Source organism: Acomys minous, assembly GCF_964271855.1.
Source record: "Acomys minous genome assembly, chromosome: 7".
Classification (NCBI taxonomy): Eukaryota; Metazoa; Chordata; class Mammalia; order Rodentia; family Muridae; genus Acomys; species Acomys minous.
In genome coordinates, this window is record NC_140488.1 from 17,526,584 (window position 1) to 17,541,433 (window position 14,850).

General features: G+C 41.2%; 1 protein-coding gene across 5 annotated transcripts in view; it reads left to right on the forward strand.

Moving 5' to 3' along the window:
* FGF13 (fibroblast growth factor 13) overlaps window positions 1-14,850 on the forward strand; it is a 511,366-nt gene that overhangs the window by 422,578 nt on the left and 73,938 nt on the right. For 4 of the 5 annotated variants that reach the window (XM_084789203.1, XM_084789202.1, XM_084789206.1 and 1 more), the window contains one exon: window positions 12,743-12,853. In XM_084789203.1, coding sequence (XP_084645329.1) covers window positions 12,743-12,853 — 111 coding nt within the window. Of the gene's footprint in view, window positions 1-10,039; window positions 10,938-12,742; window positions 12,854-14,850 lie in introns of those variants that run through there. The other variant, XM_084789205.1, reaches the window with a different exon arrangement.

The following is a 14,850-nucleotide window of genomic DNA, read 5'->3' on the forward strand; positions in this document are numbered from 1 at the left end:
AGATACACCATAACTAAAGCAACTTATAAAAGGAAGCATTTAATTGAGACAGGCTTGCTTATAGTTTCAGAGGGTTAGTCCATGACCATCATGGCAGGGAGCATGGCAGCAGGCAGGCAGGTATGGTGCTGGATCAGTAGCTGCATATTTACACCTGGTCCACAAGCATCAGGCAGAAAGCACTTGAAACCTCTAAGTCCTTCCCCATTGACACACCTCCTCCAAAAAAGACACTCCTCCTAACAGTTCCACCAACTGAGGACCCAACATTCAAATATATGAGTCTATGGGGCCATTCTCACTGAAACTACCACAGCTGTATAAGGAAAACTGGTGTTAAAAGTGTTCACTGTGAGTCAGGAGTGGTGGTGCACGCCTTTAATCCCAGCACTCAGGAGGCAAGCAGGTCTCTAAGTTTGAGGCCAGCCTGGTCTAAAAAGCCAGTCCATGACATCCAGGGCTACACAGAGAAGCCTTGTCTTAAAAAGCAGAAAAAAAAAGTGTTCATTGTGATAAAGGAAGAACTAGACCCCTCCCTACAAGACATAAACAAGGTATTATTATTACATTATCAAAAAATGTATTAGAAGAGACCAATTGGTAATTGTAAAATATTAACATATAGTTTTAGGTAATATACAATTTTATTGTATAGTATACAATATAGTATATATATGTGTGTGTGTGTGTGTGTGTGTGTGTGTGTGTGTGTGTGTGTGTGTGTGCATTCCACTGAAATAAAAAATAACCGATAGAGTCAATTCGCCTAAGGGAACTAAGAGATGCATCCAGTTCTTCAAAGAAAGATGAAGAGATGGGATGAAGAAAGGGAAGTGAGAAATCATTAAGGACAGAAGGAAGTTCAATAAACATAAAATAGAAGTTACAGAAGTAATAGGGTGAGGCTAAATGTCAACAGGGAAGCAATAGTTCATGTATAAGTTTATAAAACTGAAGAAAAATGACACATAGGAAAAAAATTAGACATATTGTCAATATGTTCAAATATCAACAAAATCCTAGTTGTCACTCTCTAGGAACTTTTACAGGAATTGTTCAAGACACAAAATAAAATTAGACTGAGCGGTGAATACAAAGTAAGGCTTTAAAAAAAAAGTAAGGTTCTTAAAGACCTTCAAAGGCAGTGGGCATCTGAACTAAGGTGTTGGTGTGGTGGTCTTACCTTATACTTACATGAAATGTGTGCATGTGTAATACATGAATGCACACATTATATTTTATTATGCAATGAAATAGGGCATTAAATGATACGAGTATTATGGCAATAACAGTAGATACTACATATTAGGGGAAAAGAAGAATGACATTAATGTGAGATTTTAATGTTTTTAATATTTTATTTTTAAAGTTTTATTTTTATGTGTACAGGTGTTTGTTTACATGTATGTCTCTGTATCATGTGCATGACTTGTTCCAAAGAGGCCAGAAAATAGTGCTGGGTCTCCTTGGACTAGGGTTGCAGTGAGCTGCTATGTGGGTGCCAGGAGTCAAACCCAGGTACTCTGGTAGAGCAGTCAGTCCTCTTAACTGATGAACCACATCTATCCAGTACCTTAGTACTTTTAACTACCAATCAAATCCTAGTTGTCTTTCTTCAATAAGAATATTAATTCTACCTACAGACATCACCAGGATTAACTAGTTTGGACAGTTACTTTACAACAGTTTTAGTTTAACTGTTAGATTAAAAATTTAACATTGCTATAAAAAATAATTACTGATGCTCCTGTGCAAATCTCTGGTCTCCATGTGCAACTGCTGCTCTTAAGAAAGGTTTAGTCACCATAGTATATGTGGGAACATAATATTACTTTTGATTGGCATTTTTCTGAAGGGATTACTGCTACTAAATCCTGTGCTGATGACAGTCACAAATCAATAACAAGCATCTACTTGAGCATCACTGTTGACAGTACGAGCTTCACTGAGATCCGTTGGAAACACAATGGATTTACAAGCAAGAGAAGAGAAACCTCACAAATGTACATGACAATGTCCACATAAAAATCAATTTCTCACAATCCTTAGGATGTTTCCTGATCATGATCATAATCAACATTTCATAGAAGTACATTACAAGAGAAGGTTACAAAATAAGCTCAGGTTTCTGCCAGGTGCTTCAAGCATGAGAACATAAAAACACAAAGTGTCCTATGGTCTTTCAGTTGAGAATAAGGCTCATGACCTGGAAAACAGAACCCAGTCAATTTAAATCCAGAAGGAAACTTCCTCAATTTCTTAGCTTTCTCATTCTCTAAACATCATCTGTCCTGAGCTGTGTTTTTTGAAGCTGAACATATTTCCTGCCCACTTACCCAGTGTTCACTGTGCCATTTTGGGTGGTGGTGGGGGGTCTGTTGTTCTAATGCTTATGCTTCTTATGATTACATTTTATTACTTTTGATCCTCTATTTGACCTTCACTTGGTGCCAGGGACAGTCTTAAAAGAGGCAGTGAAGAGCATAAGAGAGCTGAAGTCAGAATGCATGAATTCTAATCCTGGTGTTATTACTTTCAAATTGACCAAACTAGTTACCCTCTCTTTGCTTTAATTTCTTCATCTAGAAAATGGAGTAAAGCCTTAAGAGCGTTTTACACATTGTATGAGCAAATAAAGTATGTAGACTAGTAACTCCAGTTACTAGTCTATAACTCAGCAAGTTATAGAGATTAGTACCTTAACATCTGTCAGATACTTGGCAAGGAATTCTAAGTAAATGCTGAATGAATAAATAAACGAAGGAATGAACAACTGATTCAGATAAAAAGTTTTTAACTTCTTATGATTCTACTCTCCTCTCTAAAATGAAATCCAAGGTGAGCATTCAAGCCTTGGTTAGGAAAGCTGGTTTTAAAATTGCAAGATAACTAACTAAATACATTCAGTCGGTTGATTGTACTTTTTGCTGTTTGTCAGAAGAGAAAAGGGAGAACAAATTAGTGAAAATGGATACTGGAGAAACCCCTGATTGCAAAAGGATAGTGATAGGCTTCCAACCATGGAAGTAAATAGTCTGTGTGTAATATTTTTCTCTCTTTTGGCTGAACTCAAGCTTCCTGTAGCTGAAAGCAGATGGCACAAAAAAGCTTACACTGTGGAAAGCAAGTTTTCCCTGTATGAAAAGAACTGAGAGAGTTGGGAGTACTTTAACTCCTTGTCTCTGCTAAGTTGTGATGGAGATAAAGACTGGGATATTTCCTCTGGGTCTCATAGCACTCAAAAGCCCTAGATTACCAGAGACAGACTCTGTCCTAGTGTCAAACTCTTTCCTGGGCTGGGGATTCCAAAAATGACATTAAGCAGTGGCTTATAGTAACTGAATTTCCATGAGAAAGTTACTAATGTTTTATTTAAATACCACTCTAAGAAGTTATTGTAAAAAGCATTATGAACTATGGTTACAGTCTGCCTGTGTTGTTTTCATTTTTATTCATTGTATGATTCACTTTTATCAAACGAAGGAAGAAACCCAACTCAACTGAGAACATGATACAGTCTAGCTTTTCCTTTTACTGAAGCCAAGATAAAGCCATATCCAGCTACTACTTCAGCAACCCAAATTCCATACCCAATGCCAAGGAGGAAAGCCTTGTACATATATATCTTATTGGCTGAGAATTCCTAGTTTAAATACTGGCACTGCCACTTGGGTACTTGCCAAAAAAACATTGATGCAACACTTAGTTTTGCTAGACTTCACTTTCTTTACCAGCAAAATTGCAATCATGATGATTTCTACTCTATAGGTTGCTTTCTTCAAAGAACACGGCTTATCGATTTAATCCATGGTGTCTATTGAGCTCTAGCGTATTTGAGAACCTGGGTAAAATTTTAAAGCAGAGTGGAGAATTATTACCCACATTGGGCCTCTACACAGTTTTCATTGGACCTCTACACAGTTTTCACTGGGCCATGGATCTGTCTTTCCTCTTTTCCTTCAATTCTAGTGAATTCAACAAGCTCTGCCAGAATAACTGGCCTGCTGTTAGAAAGTACTGAGAAAGCACTGAATAATCTGCCCATTTCCTCTGCTCCTCCCCATAAAACATGAAAATTCTGGATAGAAAATTAGTGGCTACAGTGCCATTGGCAAGTAGGAAATTAAACAATGTATTTAATGTTGCTTTTGAGCTTTGTCCCATATGCTAAATATTAATGCACATTTAATAAATTTGGTAATTTATTGAAATAGCTTAGATCCAGGAAAAGTAGATTGTCTTCTTTTTCTTTGAATCCTCCCATTTTACTACAACTTTTCATTTGACTAGCCGAGCTCATTGGGCCAGAAATGAATCCAGTGTTGTGAACATTTTGCCATATATTATTCATTCCTAATTCCATAAAATAGCAAAGTTTCATTGGGGGAAAAGTTGCCTTTATTTTGCTAGTGACAAATCAGTTCAGGCAAAAGTAACTGTTCCTTTATGATCTTCGAAGATTGTTGAATGGAATACTGAATCAAACTCACTTTAAAGAATCTGATGTTGTTGACTCTGGATGTTTTGACAGTACTGAAACAACCTTGGGTTAAGTATGAATTCGTTGTATTTGCAAAGTGCTTTCCACAGGTTGGACAAGACCAAAACTAAAAAAAAAAAAAAAAAAAAAAAGAGTGTGATTGCCCTCACACAACACTGCTAGCCCTTTCCCCTTCTCAGACCACTTAAGTCTTAGTTACAGGTCAAAGGTATAAAGTGTAGTTTTTGTAATGAATAGCGTCTTGAGAGAAAATAACTCACACAACCACCTGAATGGAAAAAATTTCTACTATATCATGAAAGCTTCCATAGACGGAAAATCAGTTGTCAATCACACTATTTGACAACCCTTACAGAAAAGAGTGCTGACCTTCTACAGAATGTAAATCCACACATACTGACACTTAAGTTCATTGCGTTAGGTCTCTTCTGATGATTAAGAAGGAACCTTCACCTCAGAAATCTGCTTTTTCCCTTCAGATTCTCTTGATTAAGTGGACGAGTAAGTAACTAAAGGCCTTGAACTCTCAGCTTTGCAGCTGACATGGCTAATTAAATGGTAAAGTGCTGGATTCATAGCAATGATTAACACCATCAGGCTTTTTATGGTCTTAATGTTCATAAATTATGACTGAACAATGAAAGTTTTATGCGTGTTATAGGATTTTTCTTCTTAAAGGATCAGAATTAATCAGTGCTGTCTCAATTGGTTTTAAATATAAATCAGAGGTGGCTAGAGCAAATTCTGTGGCTTAAGTATTAACAAAATTATCTCAGAGAATGGATGTAATGAAAAGCAAGCTACCTTCCTAGTGCAGTGCAGAGGGTCCCATGGCTTTTTATTCTGAAGGCAAATCAAGACAGCCAATCGATTCCTGTAAAAATTAGTTCTGGAGCCTTTTGTTCCTGAAGTAGAACTCCTCCAAGTGATCAGACTAGGAGTGACTCTTTGGTAGCTAATAAATGTGTCAGGTCATGTTACAGAATAAAATTGTCACTCTTTTTTGTGTCTGGATTTTCAGCATGACAATGACAAAGTCTCCTTAAATTGCATTTTTCTTCCTGCTTGGAGTTAAGTGGTAAGAACCTGTTCTAATGGCTTTTTTTTCTAAGTTCCTCATTTGTATTTCTATCCAGGTGGGTCTTTTTTTTGGGGGGGGGTGTTAGACACAACTAGAGAGACAATACAATGTGCTATGTGCTGGACTGTCTTTTAACTACCCCCAAACCTTAGTCAGAGAATGAGGAGGTCCCAGTGTTGCTCGACCCTGATACACTTGAATCTGAACCCCTTCCCTCTCATAATCAGCTCATAATCAGTTCTTGCCCTGTAACTGGATGTGGAGAGGTTCTCACGAACTGTTAGGGGGGAATGGCAGCAGGGGGAGAGGAGGGCATGAGAAGGAACTGGCAAGTGGCTGTGATCGTGTTTATCTTTACAGGGGAAGGCTGTTCAAAATCTCTCATTTTCAGAGTGGCAGAAAGACAGCCAATTCCTTCCTGCTCAAAAGGTTCTGAAACTGTTCCTGATTAGGCTGTCTCAACTCTCTCGTTTTTGCTCATCACAGTCACATCTGTTTGGATTTCTGTCTTGTTCCCGGAGAAGCCTCTGGAGAGCAGGTCCCTTCAGCTTCTCACAGCTCATCTGAGGGCTGCCAAAAAGACTGGCAAAGAAAGATTGGCATTCTAAGCTCCGATAACTCACATAAATCTTCGAAAACATTGCTACAAACCTGGTTCTGAAGTGAACTCACAAAGAAGGGGAGCTAAAGGGCTTAGGAATTATTCTTTGGGATTCATGAGATACTTTATATTTTGGTAAGGTAGGAAGGGAACAGAAATGCAGCAAGTACTAGACGATAAGGCAGTTGGAGGAGCAGGGGTGTCCACAAAATGAAGCTAAGACTCCCAGTCCTAAAAAGCCTTTTAAGGAGCAGCTCACCCAGGCATTTTCAAACATTCTGTTTTTAGTAGTTGAAACTTTATGTTTATTTTTAAAAGAAATCACACAATGAGCCACCGTGTACAGAAAAGATGAAAGTAGAAGTGCTATGTTTAAAACATTGTCAAGGGAACTTACTTTGTGTTCATGTACTTTTAAGGAGCTGAAGAATACAACTTGAAAGTGACTGATATCGACTGATACTCTTTACAATGGGAAGAATGCATACCCACCAAAGTCACATGGCCAGTTAGCATATAGGATAAAAACAAAACAAAACAAAACAAAACATGTCTCCTGACTAGCAGGGTGGCAGGATAGAATTCTTTAGGAATGGAAATGGAGAAAAGTGCTAAGAATATATATTTTTTCTAAACATGATCAAGGAATAAGGTTGGTGGGTTCAAAGGTGGATGGGAGGCCTGTGAAGAAAATAGATCCACACAGCCTAGAAGAGTTCAAACTATGAATCTGGAGGGAATCCAAAACCCCATATCAGAATTGCTACTGATAAAACAAGCCAGGAGAAAAGGTATTTTGGAGGCAAGTATCCAAAGAGAATTCTTATTCTTCTTCTCACTCAAATGTCATTCTACTGGTCTGAGATGGCAGTGGGGAGGTTAAAAAAAAACCCGACAAATAGGCTTTTCTAGGGTGGGCTGCAATTATGTCTTTTATTTTGCCCTCCTGATATAGATAGGGCTTTGGTATGATTCCTCTTTGAGGATTTGAAACTTATATTTATGCTCTTCTTTGAGTTACTAAGTACTTGGGGAATAGAAATGGGTGTTAGGAAAGCATTAAAAAATGCCTACTGTATTTATAGTTAAGCTAATTGGATAATGTGACTTAGAGGGACATATTTGTATATACATCTCTCTCTCTCTCTCTCTCTCTCTCTCTCTCTCTCTCTCTCTCTCTCTCTCTCTCTGTGTGTGTGTGTGTGTGTGTGTGTGTGTGTGTGTGTGTGTCTTTGTGTCTGCCATATGTTGAGGAGGCCAGAGACCAGAAGACTGTGTTGGACCTTCACAAACAGCCTGGCATGAGTGCCTTAAACCAAACATGAGTCCTATGCGATAACAGCAAATGCTATTACCCACTGAGGCATATCTCCATTCCCAAGGATGTCTGTCTTTATGTCCTGGATTGAACTAATGGCCCAGTCAACAGGCATCTTAGGGGAGGAGAGAGAACAGATGTGATCTTTAGGCAGAGAGAATACAGAAAGACAGAGACATCCTGTTCCAGTCTCATCAATATCACAGCATATATTTTCCTATGGAAATGAAATGATGAGGTGAAGGATATAAAGAAGTAGAAGCAACTTTGGGGAGCTAACAAGTAATATGTCTTATTTATTCTATTCTCCCCTTGTTGGGAGATCAGCAGTTAGCAAGATTGATGGTGAAAAAGGTTGATCAATGTGTAAGCAACAGCAGGAAGAAGTTCCGGTGTGCACAGTAGGATGACTGTACACAATATTACTGTGAATTTCAAAAACTTAGAGGAAACAATTTTGCATATTTTCATGATAAATATTGGATTGGATGTTTTTAACCTGATTTAAACATTACACAATATATGCATGTGACAATTCAGTCATAAATTTAAGTTTTATATTTTATGCAATAGGTAAAAATAAAATTTTTAGAAATAACTGAGAAGAAAACGATTAGAATAGGAAAAGTATTTGCAAATACCTGTGGACTCAAGTTGTCAGCTTTTGCCTAGTGGACCCATGTATTCATGTCATATAGTTCAATTCTCAATACAAGCAAGCAAACAAACAAAAATTCAAAACCCCCAACAAACAAACTTGGTGGTAGATAAAGTTTAGAAGGGGAGCAGATGATGTCTGTATATTTGTACTTTGTAATAATAACTTTCCCTTTTGGTTATATATGCTGAAGTCTTCCATGGGTCTCTGTACTGGCAATCTGCAGGACAGACAGGCCAATAAATCTACAAGCATTCTGAAAAATATTTCGGTGACTTTGAGTAAATGGTAGCAATTCTGGAGAAATGAAAGAAAATGTAGGAAAGTCCTTCTCAATTCCTTATAACATTCCGGAATTCTTTCAAAGGTCCATCCCTTTCCTAAATAAAAACCTTGTCCTTGTTCAGCCTTTTCATATACTGGATCAGGATCCCAAGAGAGATATGAGTTGAAAACCCGGGGCCCTTGAATAAGGTACCAGAGGGAAGCCCATCTGAAATCCCAAATAGCTGGCCCAGATGACTGGTCCTTAGGATCTAGCTTTTGGTGAGACTACTTCCTTTGTAGATCCTGAAATTTAACTTCTTGCTCTTTCTGAGCTGAGACACATCTTCTTCCTCTTGCAATCAATATGAACCACTCATTCATCAGTTATTTTCAATGAATTTTTACTAGTGTAGACTATATGACGAGGTTTGAGCCAGGAAATGGAATTATAGTGAACAAGAGGAGTACAGACTGTGGAGGCATTCTAGGCATAGTGGGAGCAAAACAGGGGCCTTCACTCCCAGGGATTAGTTGGGTTGTTCTTTGCTTTCCTGGAGCCCTGGGATTTGCATTGGATTTGCATTGAAGTTAATTCTGAAAAGTTAATTTTTGGTAGCAGGAGGGAGTCCAGTGCAGAAAGTGTAAAGCATCCTCCTATGAGGAGCTTTCTATTTAGGCTCAGAGATCAAAGAAAACAGTAAAAACAGCGTTTAAACGTCTGGGCTGTTGGTATCTTTCCTGTATTAACAAGGGTTGAAGAAAACTTGTGAGTACAAATAAGCCAACAAAAGGCCAAGGTAATTCCAGAATGTGTGTGTGTGTGTGGGGGGGGGGGAATAGATGAACTTTCATGGTCTTGAGGAGCAGGTAAAAAAAAAAGGAAACAGGAAATGGGACACGGTACAGAGGTGAAACCAGATCTGGGCTATACGTTTTTGTTTTTGTTTTTAACAATACTGTCTGTGGTACATGCCACCCCGCTTCTCAAATGGCCAGATGAGGGGGCGGCGACGAGGAAAGCCAGGGTTTGGCCAGCACACACTGGCACTAAATGAAAAGTCAGCAAAAACCACTGGGTGGCAGCGTGGTGTGAGGGAGCAGCTCTGCAGTGCCTGCTGCTGCCGCTGTGATGGGGGCTGAGCCCCTCGGTGTGCCCTGGTCTCCTCTACTGGAGGAGCTACAAGTGTCGCTGTGCAAAATACCTCCGCAGGTCTCTGGTGGCATGTGGGCTATTACTGAGCCAGGTGCACGAGTCTGGCCAAACTTCCTGAGGCTCCAGCCCTGGCTAACTCTGAGTGCTGCTCTCAAGGCACACCCTTGCCCCTCTCCTCCCAGCCTCAAAGCCAAGCAAACCTCAGCTTCTGCAAGGCAACTATCTCATCCCAGTGCCTCCTCCATCACTGTTTCTCTCAGAGCTTCTTGTAGGGAAAATGAAGGAGGGCTCTGGGCGATGGGGTAGCATCTTGATCCCCTACAGGTGTTAGCAGGAGCAGGGACTCTGCACGGGGGGTGGGGCGGTTGGGGGCGGCAGGCAGGCGGGAGCCAGTAGCTGGGTTCCGGGAGGGAGGGGCCGCCGAGGCAGGGAGGGGGCCGCCGGCAGGCTGTCGCGCTCTTCTGGAGGGTGCCTGCAGCGTCTGAATTCCTGTGCTGCGACTGTGCCGCGCCCAGAGCAGCAGCTACTGCGACGATGCCAGGCCATTACCTGTTTGATCCCTGCGGGAAAGCTGGCACCGGCCAACTTTTGCCAACCGTCAGGCCGGGAAGTTGCAAGGACTAGTGGAAGCGCCGGAGGGGCCAGGGCGAGGGCGCGCTCCCCCGTGCGCTGCCTCCTCCCTCCTCGCGCCCGCCGCCCGCGCCCGCGGCCTCTCTCCCGCCCGCGCGCGCTCTCCCTCCGCCTGCTTCCCTCCTCCGGCCCCCTCCACGCGGCACAGAGTGGGGGGTGCCGCGAAACTCCGACCTGAGCCGCTTGGACTTGCACAGTGTCCTCGGGGCTCAGGGGCCAAGCGCACGCAGTCACAAGCGCAGCTCTCTGCCTCCCTGCCAGTCTCGCCTGCGATTCCGGCCCGGGGCTGTGGCGTCGGTTCGGACCAAGGCAGCCAGAACCCGCACAGCAGCCGGACCACCGTCAGAGGAGCTCGGACGGCATGCTGAGCCCCCTCCTCGACTGAAGCCGGGTGCCCAGAAGCCCCGGCCAGGCAAGCGCAGGCTAAGGAGACCCAGGCAGCAAAGGCGTGAGCCAGTGGCAGAGCAGCAAGCGGAGGAGCAAGAGGAGCCAAAGGCAGAAAGGGCCCCCCAAAGAAGTGGTGGTGGTGGGCGTCGTGGCCATGGCGGCGGCTATCGCTAGCTCGCTCATCCGGCAAAAGAGACAAGCCCGCGAGCGCGAGAAATCCAATGCCTGCAAGTGTGTCAGCAGCCCTAGTAAAGGCAAGACCAGCTGCGACAAAAACAAGTTAAATGTCTTTTCCCGGGTCAAACTCTTTGGCTCCAAGAAGAGGCGCAGAAGGAGACCAGGTCGGAAAGGGGCTTTAGCCTTTATCTTTTCCCCTTCCTTACTTTAAGACTGTGAAGGGGGTTGGGGGTGGCATGGGAACATAGGTGAGTTTGGAGCCCAGCTTGTGCAGATGAGGCCCCCTAGCCGGTGTGCGTGCGTGGGAAGGCGATTGCTTTTTCTCTTTGCCTCCGTAACAGTTAACAGGCTTGCTGCATTGCAACTGCCCTGGGACAGGCACAGAGCCCAGGAGCAATAGCTTGTCCTGGAGGTGTGCCCTCAGCTTCAGACATGTCACTTGCATGTATGAGTGTGCATGCCCCTGGGCTCAGGGAAGGCGTAACCCAGACAGGCTGTTGTGTGGTTATGGAAATTCCAAGAGAGCAGTAGAGCTGACACCATTGCCCACCCCTCCAGGAAAACCCTGGGAATCCCTCTCTTGCTTTCATTTCTGCCTGCCAGACCCTTCCCATCCGGGTTCCACTCCCTAGGGATATGGGCTTTCCACTGTATAGGTATTCCATTTCTTTTCGGGACAGACATGACTTGTGGGGCAGCTTTGAGGCGTTTGCCGGGGGGGGGGGGGGAGACCGTGGCTAATAATTCTAGAACCTAGCATCAAAGATCTTAGTGATCTGGTCAGACTACTAAAACTGATTACTTGGCATTATATGCAAGGCAAAAGAAGAGACTTGACTCATCTTCAGGTTATGGGTCCTTTTGAACCATTTCAGTGCTTAAGAGTGACATGACATTCCCATGACAGAAAGCCTTAGGTGTCAGGTTGCGTCAAAGTAGACCTTCGGGGGAGCATGCAGCTTATTTACCATTCTTAATTAAATGAATCCTTCGCACTGTTTTCTTACCGTTTACTTGACAAGTGTTACAGCAAACCAGACTTACTCATTGATCAGTTCTTTCTCTCTGTATTCTACACACCCTGGACTGGAAAAGAGAGCATACGTCTTCAGTTTGTACAAAGTTTGTAATGCATTAGCTGTGAATTAGGCTTGTTTCAAAAAGCGGTTACGACGTGTGATTATGTGACACCAATAAATATTATTTCAGCGCAGGTGTCTGAATTCAATAAAAGCAAATAAATTAAATGCTTGATTAATCTACGGCGATTCGTAATTGAAGATCATTTTCATCAAGAACCTGTGTTTTGAGAAATGATGTTTTGATATTAAATTTGAAAATAAGTACAATTTTCCTTCCTCCTCATTAACAGAAACTGTTCATTTTTCACATCCATTTTCTCTAAGAAAAAAAATAATCGGATAGGGATTGAGATGCCTATTTTTTCCTACCCCCTTCTCATTGTCTTGTATGGAAGCCTCTGTTTTCTAGATACAGGACTTTGATGAGATGCCACGTTAGATAGATACATAACCTTCTTAAAGTGGTGGGAATTATTTATACAAATCATGCTAATTCTTAAGGAAATTTCTGCTGGTGGGTCTTGGCACCTATTGGCAAGCTACTGTAAATTATTTTTGTATTTATTTTTCTTCTCATGAAAAGTAACGCATTATTAAGAAGGCAGACTATGCCATTTGCCAACCGATTCTGAATGTTTAATGAAGTGGAGTGCCACTAAGCCAGATTAGCAGCTATCAGACATAGTGGGCTCAGTCAGAAGCTTTAGTGCATCACCCGTGCCTTGCAATGGAAATCAAATGATTCTTCAGATATTCTAAGGCTTATTCTGAAAGTTCTCATTTGTTTGTTTGTTTACTTCTTCCAGAGGACTCTTTCAAAATGTAGTTTGATTTCCACTACATCTCTCCAATTTATCAACTGACCCAAACCATTGTTCTCTTTGCAGAGCCTCAGCTTAAGGGTATAGTTACCAAACTATACAGCCGACAAGGCTACCACTTGCAGCTGCAGGCAGATGGAACCATTGATGGCACCAAAGACGAAGACAGTACTTATAGTAAGTGACTGCTAAAGATATAGTATGTGCCAGCATGTTGTTGACTTGGGGATCTATTTATTTGTTTTTAATTCAAAGAAACTTTTCCAAATCCTTAAGTGAAAGCAAAATATGATATATGACATAACCCTGTTTACACAGGCTCGCTTACAGGAAGTTGAACACCGAAACAACTGAAATAAAAAGTAGAGCAAATAATGTTGACACCATCTCAAGGATGATCCAAATGTCATCTCCATGGTAATCTAGATAGATTTATGGCTGTCCTTTGGATTTTATTACTTTTTCCCCCAGAAAAATTTCTCACCCACACAGCGATCCCGAAATAGCATGCTATCTCCACTCTTAAAAATGAGCCTCATCCCAAGAAGCAGGAGTGGTTTCCTACCGTGATAACTGATTGCTACAAGCTTTTGCCCCTGCCACATTATACCATATGCCAACTCTGAGACTAATTGGTATTTGAACATTGAGTTCCTTACATGGGTCTGCAAAGGGAGTTCTTTCAAAGTAACCTGGAGACCATAAAGGTGAATGAAAAGGGAATTGCATCAAAATGGAGTTTTATTCCTAATTACTGAAGTTCAGTGACACGAACATGGTTCTTTACATAACCTTTCTCTACAATTACTTATTTGGAGTAATTAAAACAAAAACACATACAGCGCTCCCTTTTTATCAAGAATAGTTGCTGTTTTCTTGCAATTTACAGATATCTGCAGACTTACTCAGTGTTTCTGAGGGCTAAAATTCTTGCTTCGCATAATTCCTTTTTCTGTTTCCCCAGATTTGGATCCATTTCCCTCAGATTTGTTAGTTCCTAGAAATATTCCCATTGTTGGCTGAGAAAACAGCCACAGAAAGTAGGTCTGGCTGCTAAGGAGTTCTCTGTAGTTTCTTCTTTTGGAACTGCATAACTGTAGGCAGTAAAGCCCCAGTATATTAAGGATTAAAGAATTTCACACCTTTTAAGAATGCTTCCTGGGCTGAGGGTTGAAATATGACCTCAAGAGGAAAGTTACCTTCAATTACCCTTGAAGAAACATCTCTTGGTTCCTAGAAGGAAGGCTCTGTGTATTAAATGGCTCTTCAAGCCTTTGGCCAAATGCTGTGTTGCAGTGATATTAAAGTTTTATAACAAATCCTAGTTACTCTTTCATGCATGCTACTCTGTTTAAAACAACTACCCAAACAAAGCAGAGCACTTTGCTGGAATCAAGTAACACATGAATACATAGTGATCCATAATAAAATGTTCTGCCAAATTATGTATACAAACTGATGCTCAGGGAAGGAATTAAGGGATGTATCATACGCTCGATTCTGTACTGTCTCAAGAAAATAAGCATTGTTAAAGGGAAGTTTGTGATGAGCTACCAGTCAAGTTTGCCTCCATATCATTTAAATGTCCAAGTTCAAATAGAGAAAAAAATATTTGGTTCCAGAGTTCATATGTATTTTTCCTCAAAAAGAAAAAAAAAGTTTTATTTTGTTTTAAATAGATGAGTCAATGTGTTGTCTTAGTAAGAATGATATGCCAAACTCATAAAATCACACTGTACATATTCATTTTAGAACATACACATCACACACACACACACACACAGCTCTATTTCTTATTGTTGATTTCTATATTGTGTAAGGGAGTAAGTTATATTCCTTCATTCCTAAATAAGCATAGCTTCTTCTTTGTTTGCCTTATAATCCTGTCTGACATGTCATTTCTGTATGCTAATGACATTTGGAGACCTTTTAAGAACTTAGCCAGATAACAAGAATCCATATGTAGTCTGATTAAAACATATAGTGGTAAGTCAATCAAAGGTAAGTATTGTCATAATATGCAGCATGCAAATAGAAAGTATCACAAAAGAAAAAGCCAGCCATTGGGGCTTGTCTGCCCTGGGATGAAGAGCCACTAGAAGCCTAGGGAGCTAACTTCACTTTCCCTTTGATAATGTGCCACATAAGCCATCATAAAACATAGATGCTTAATG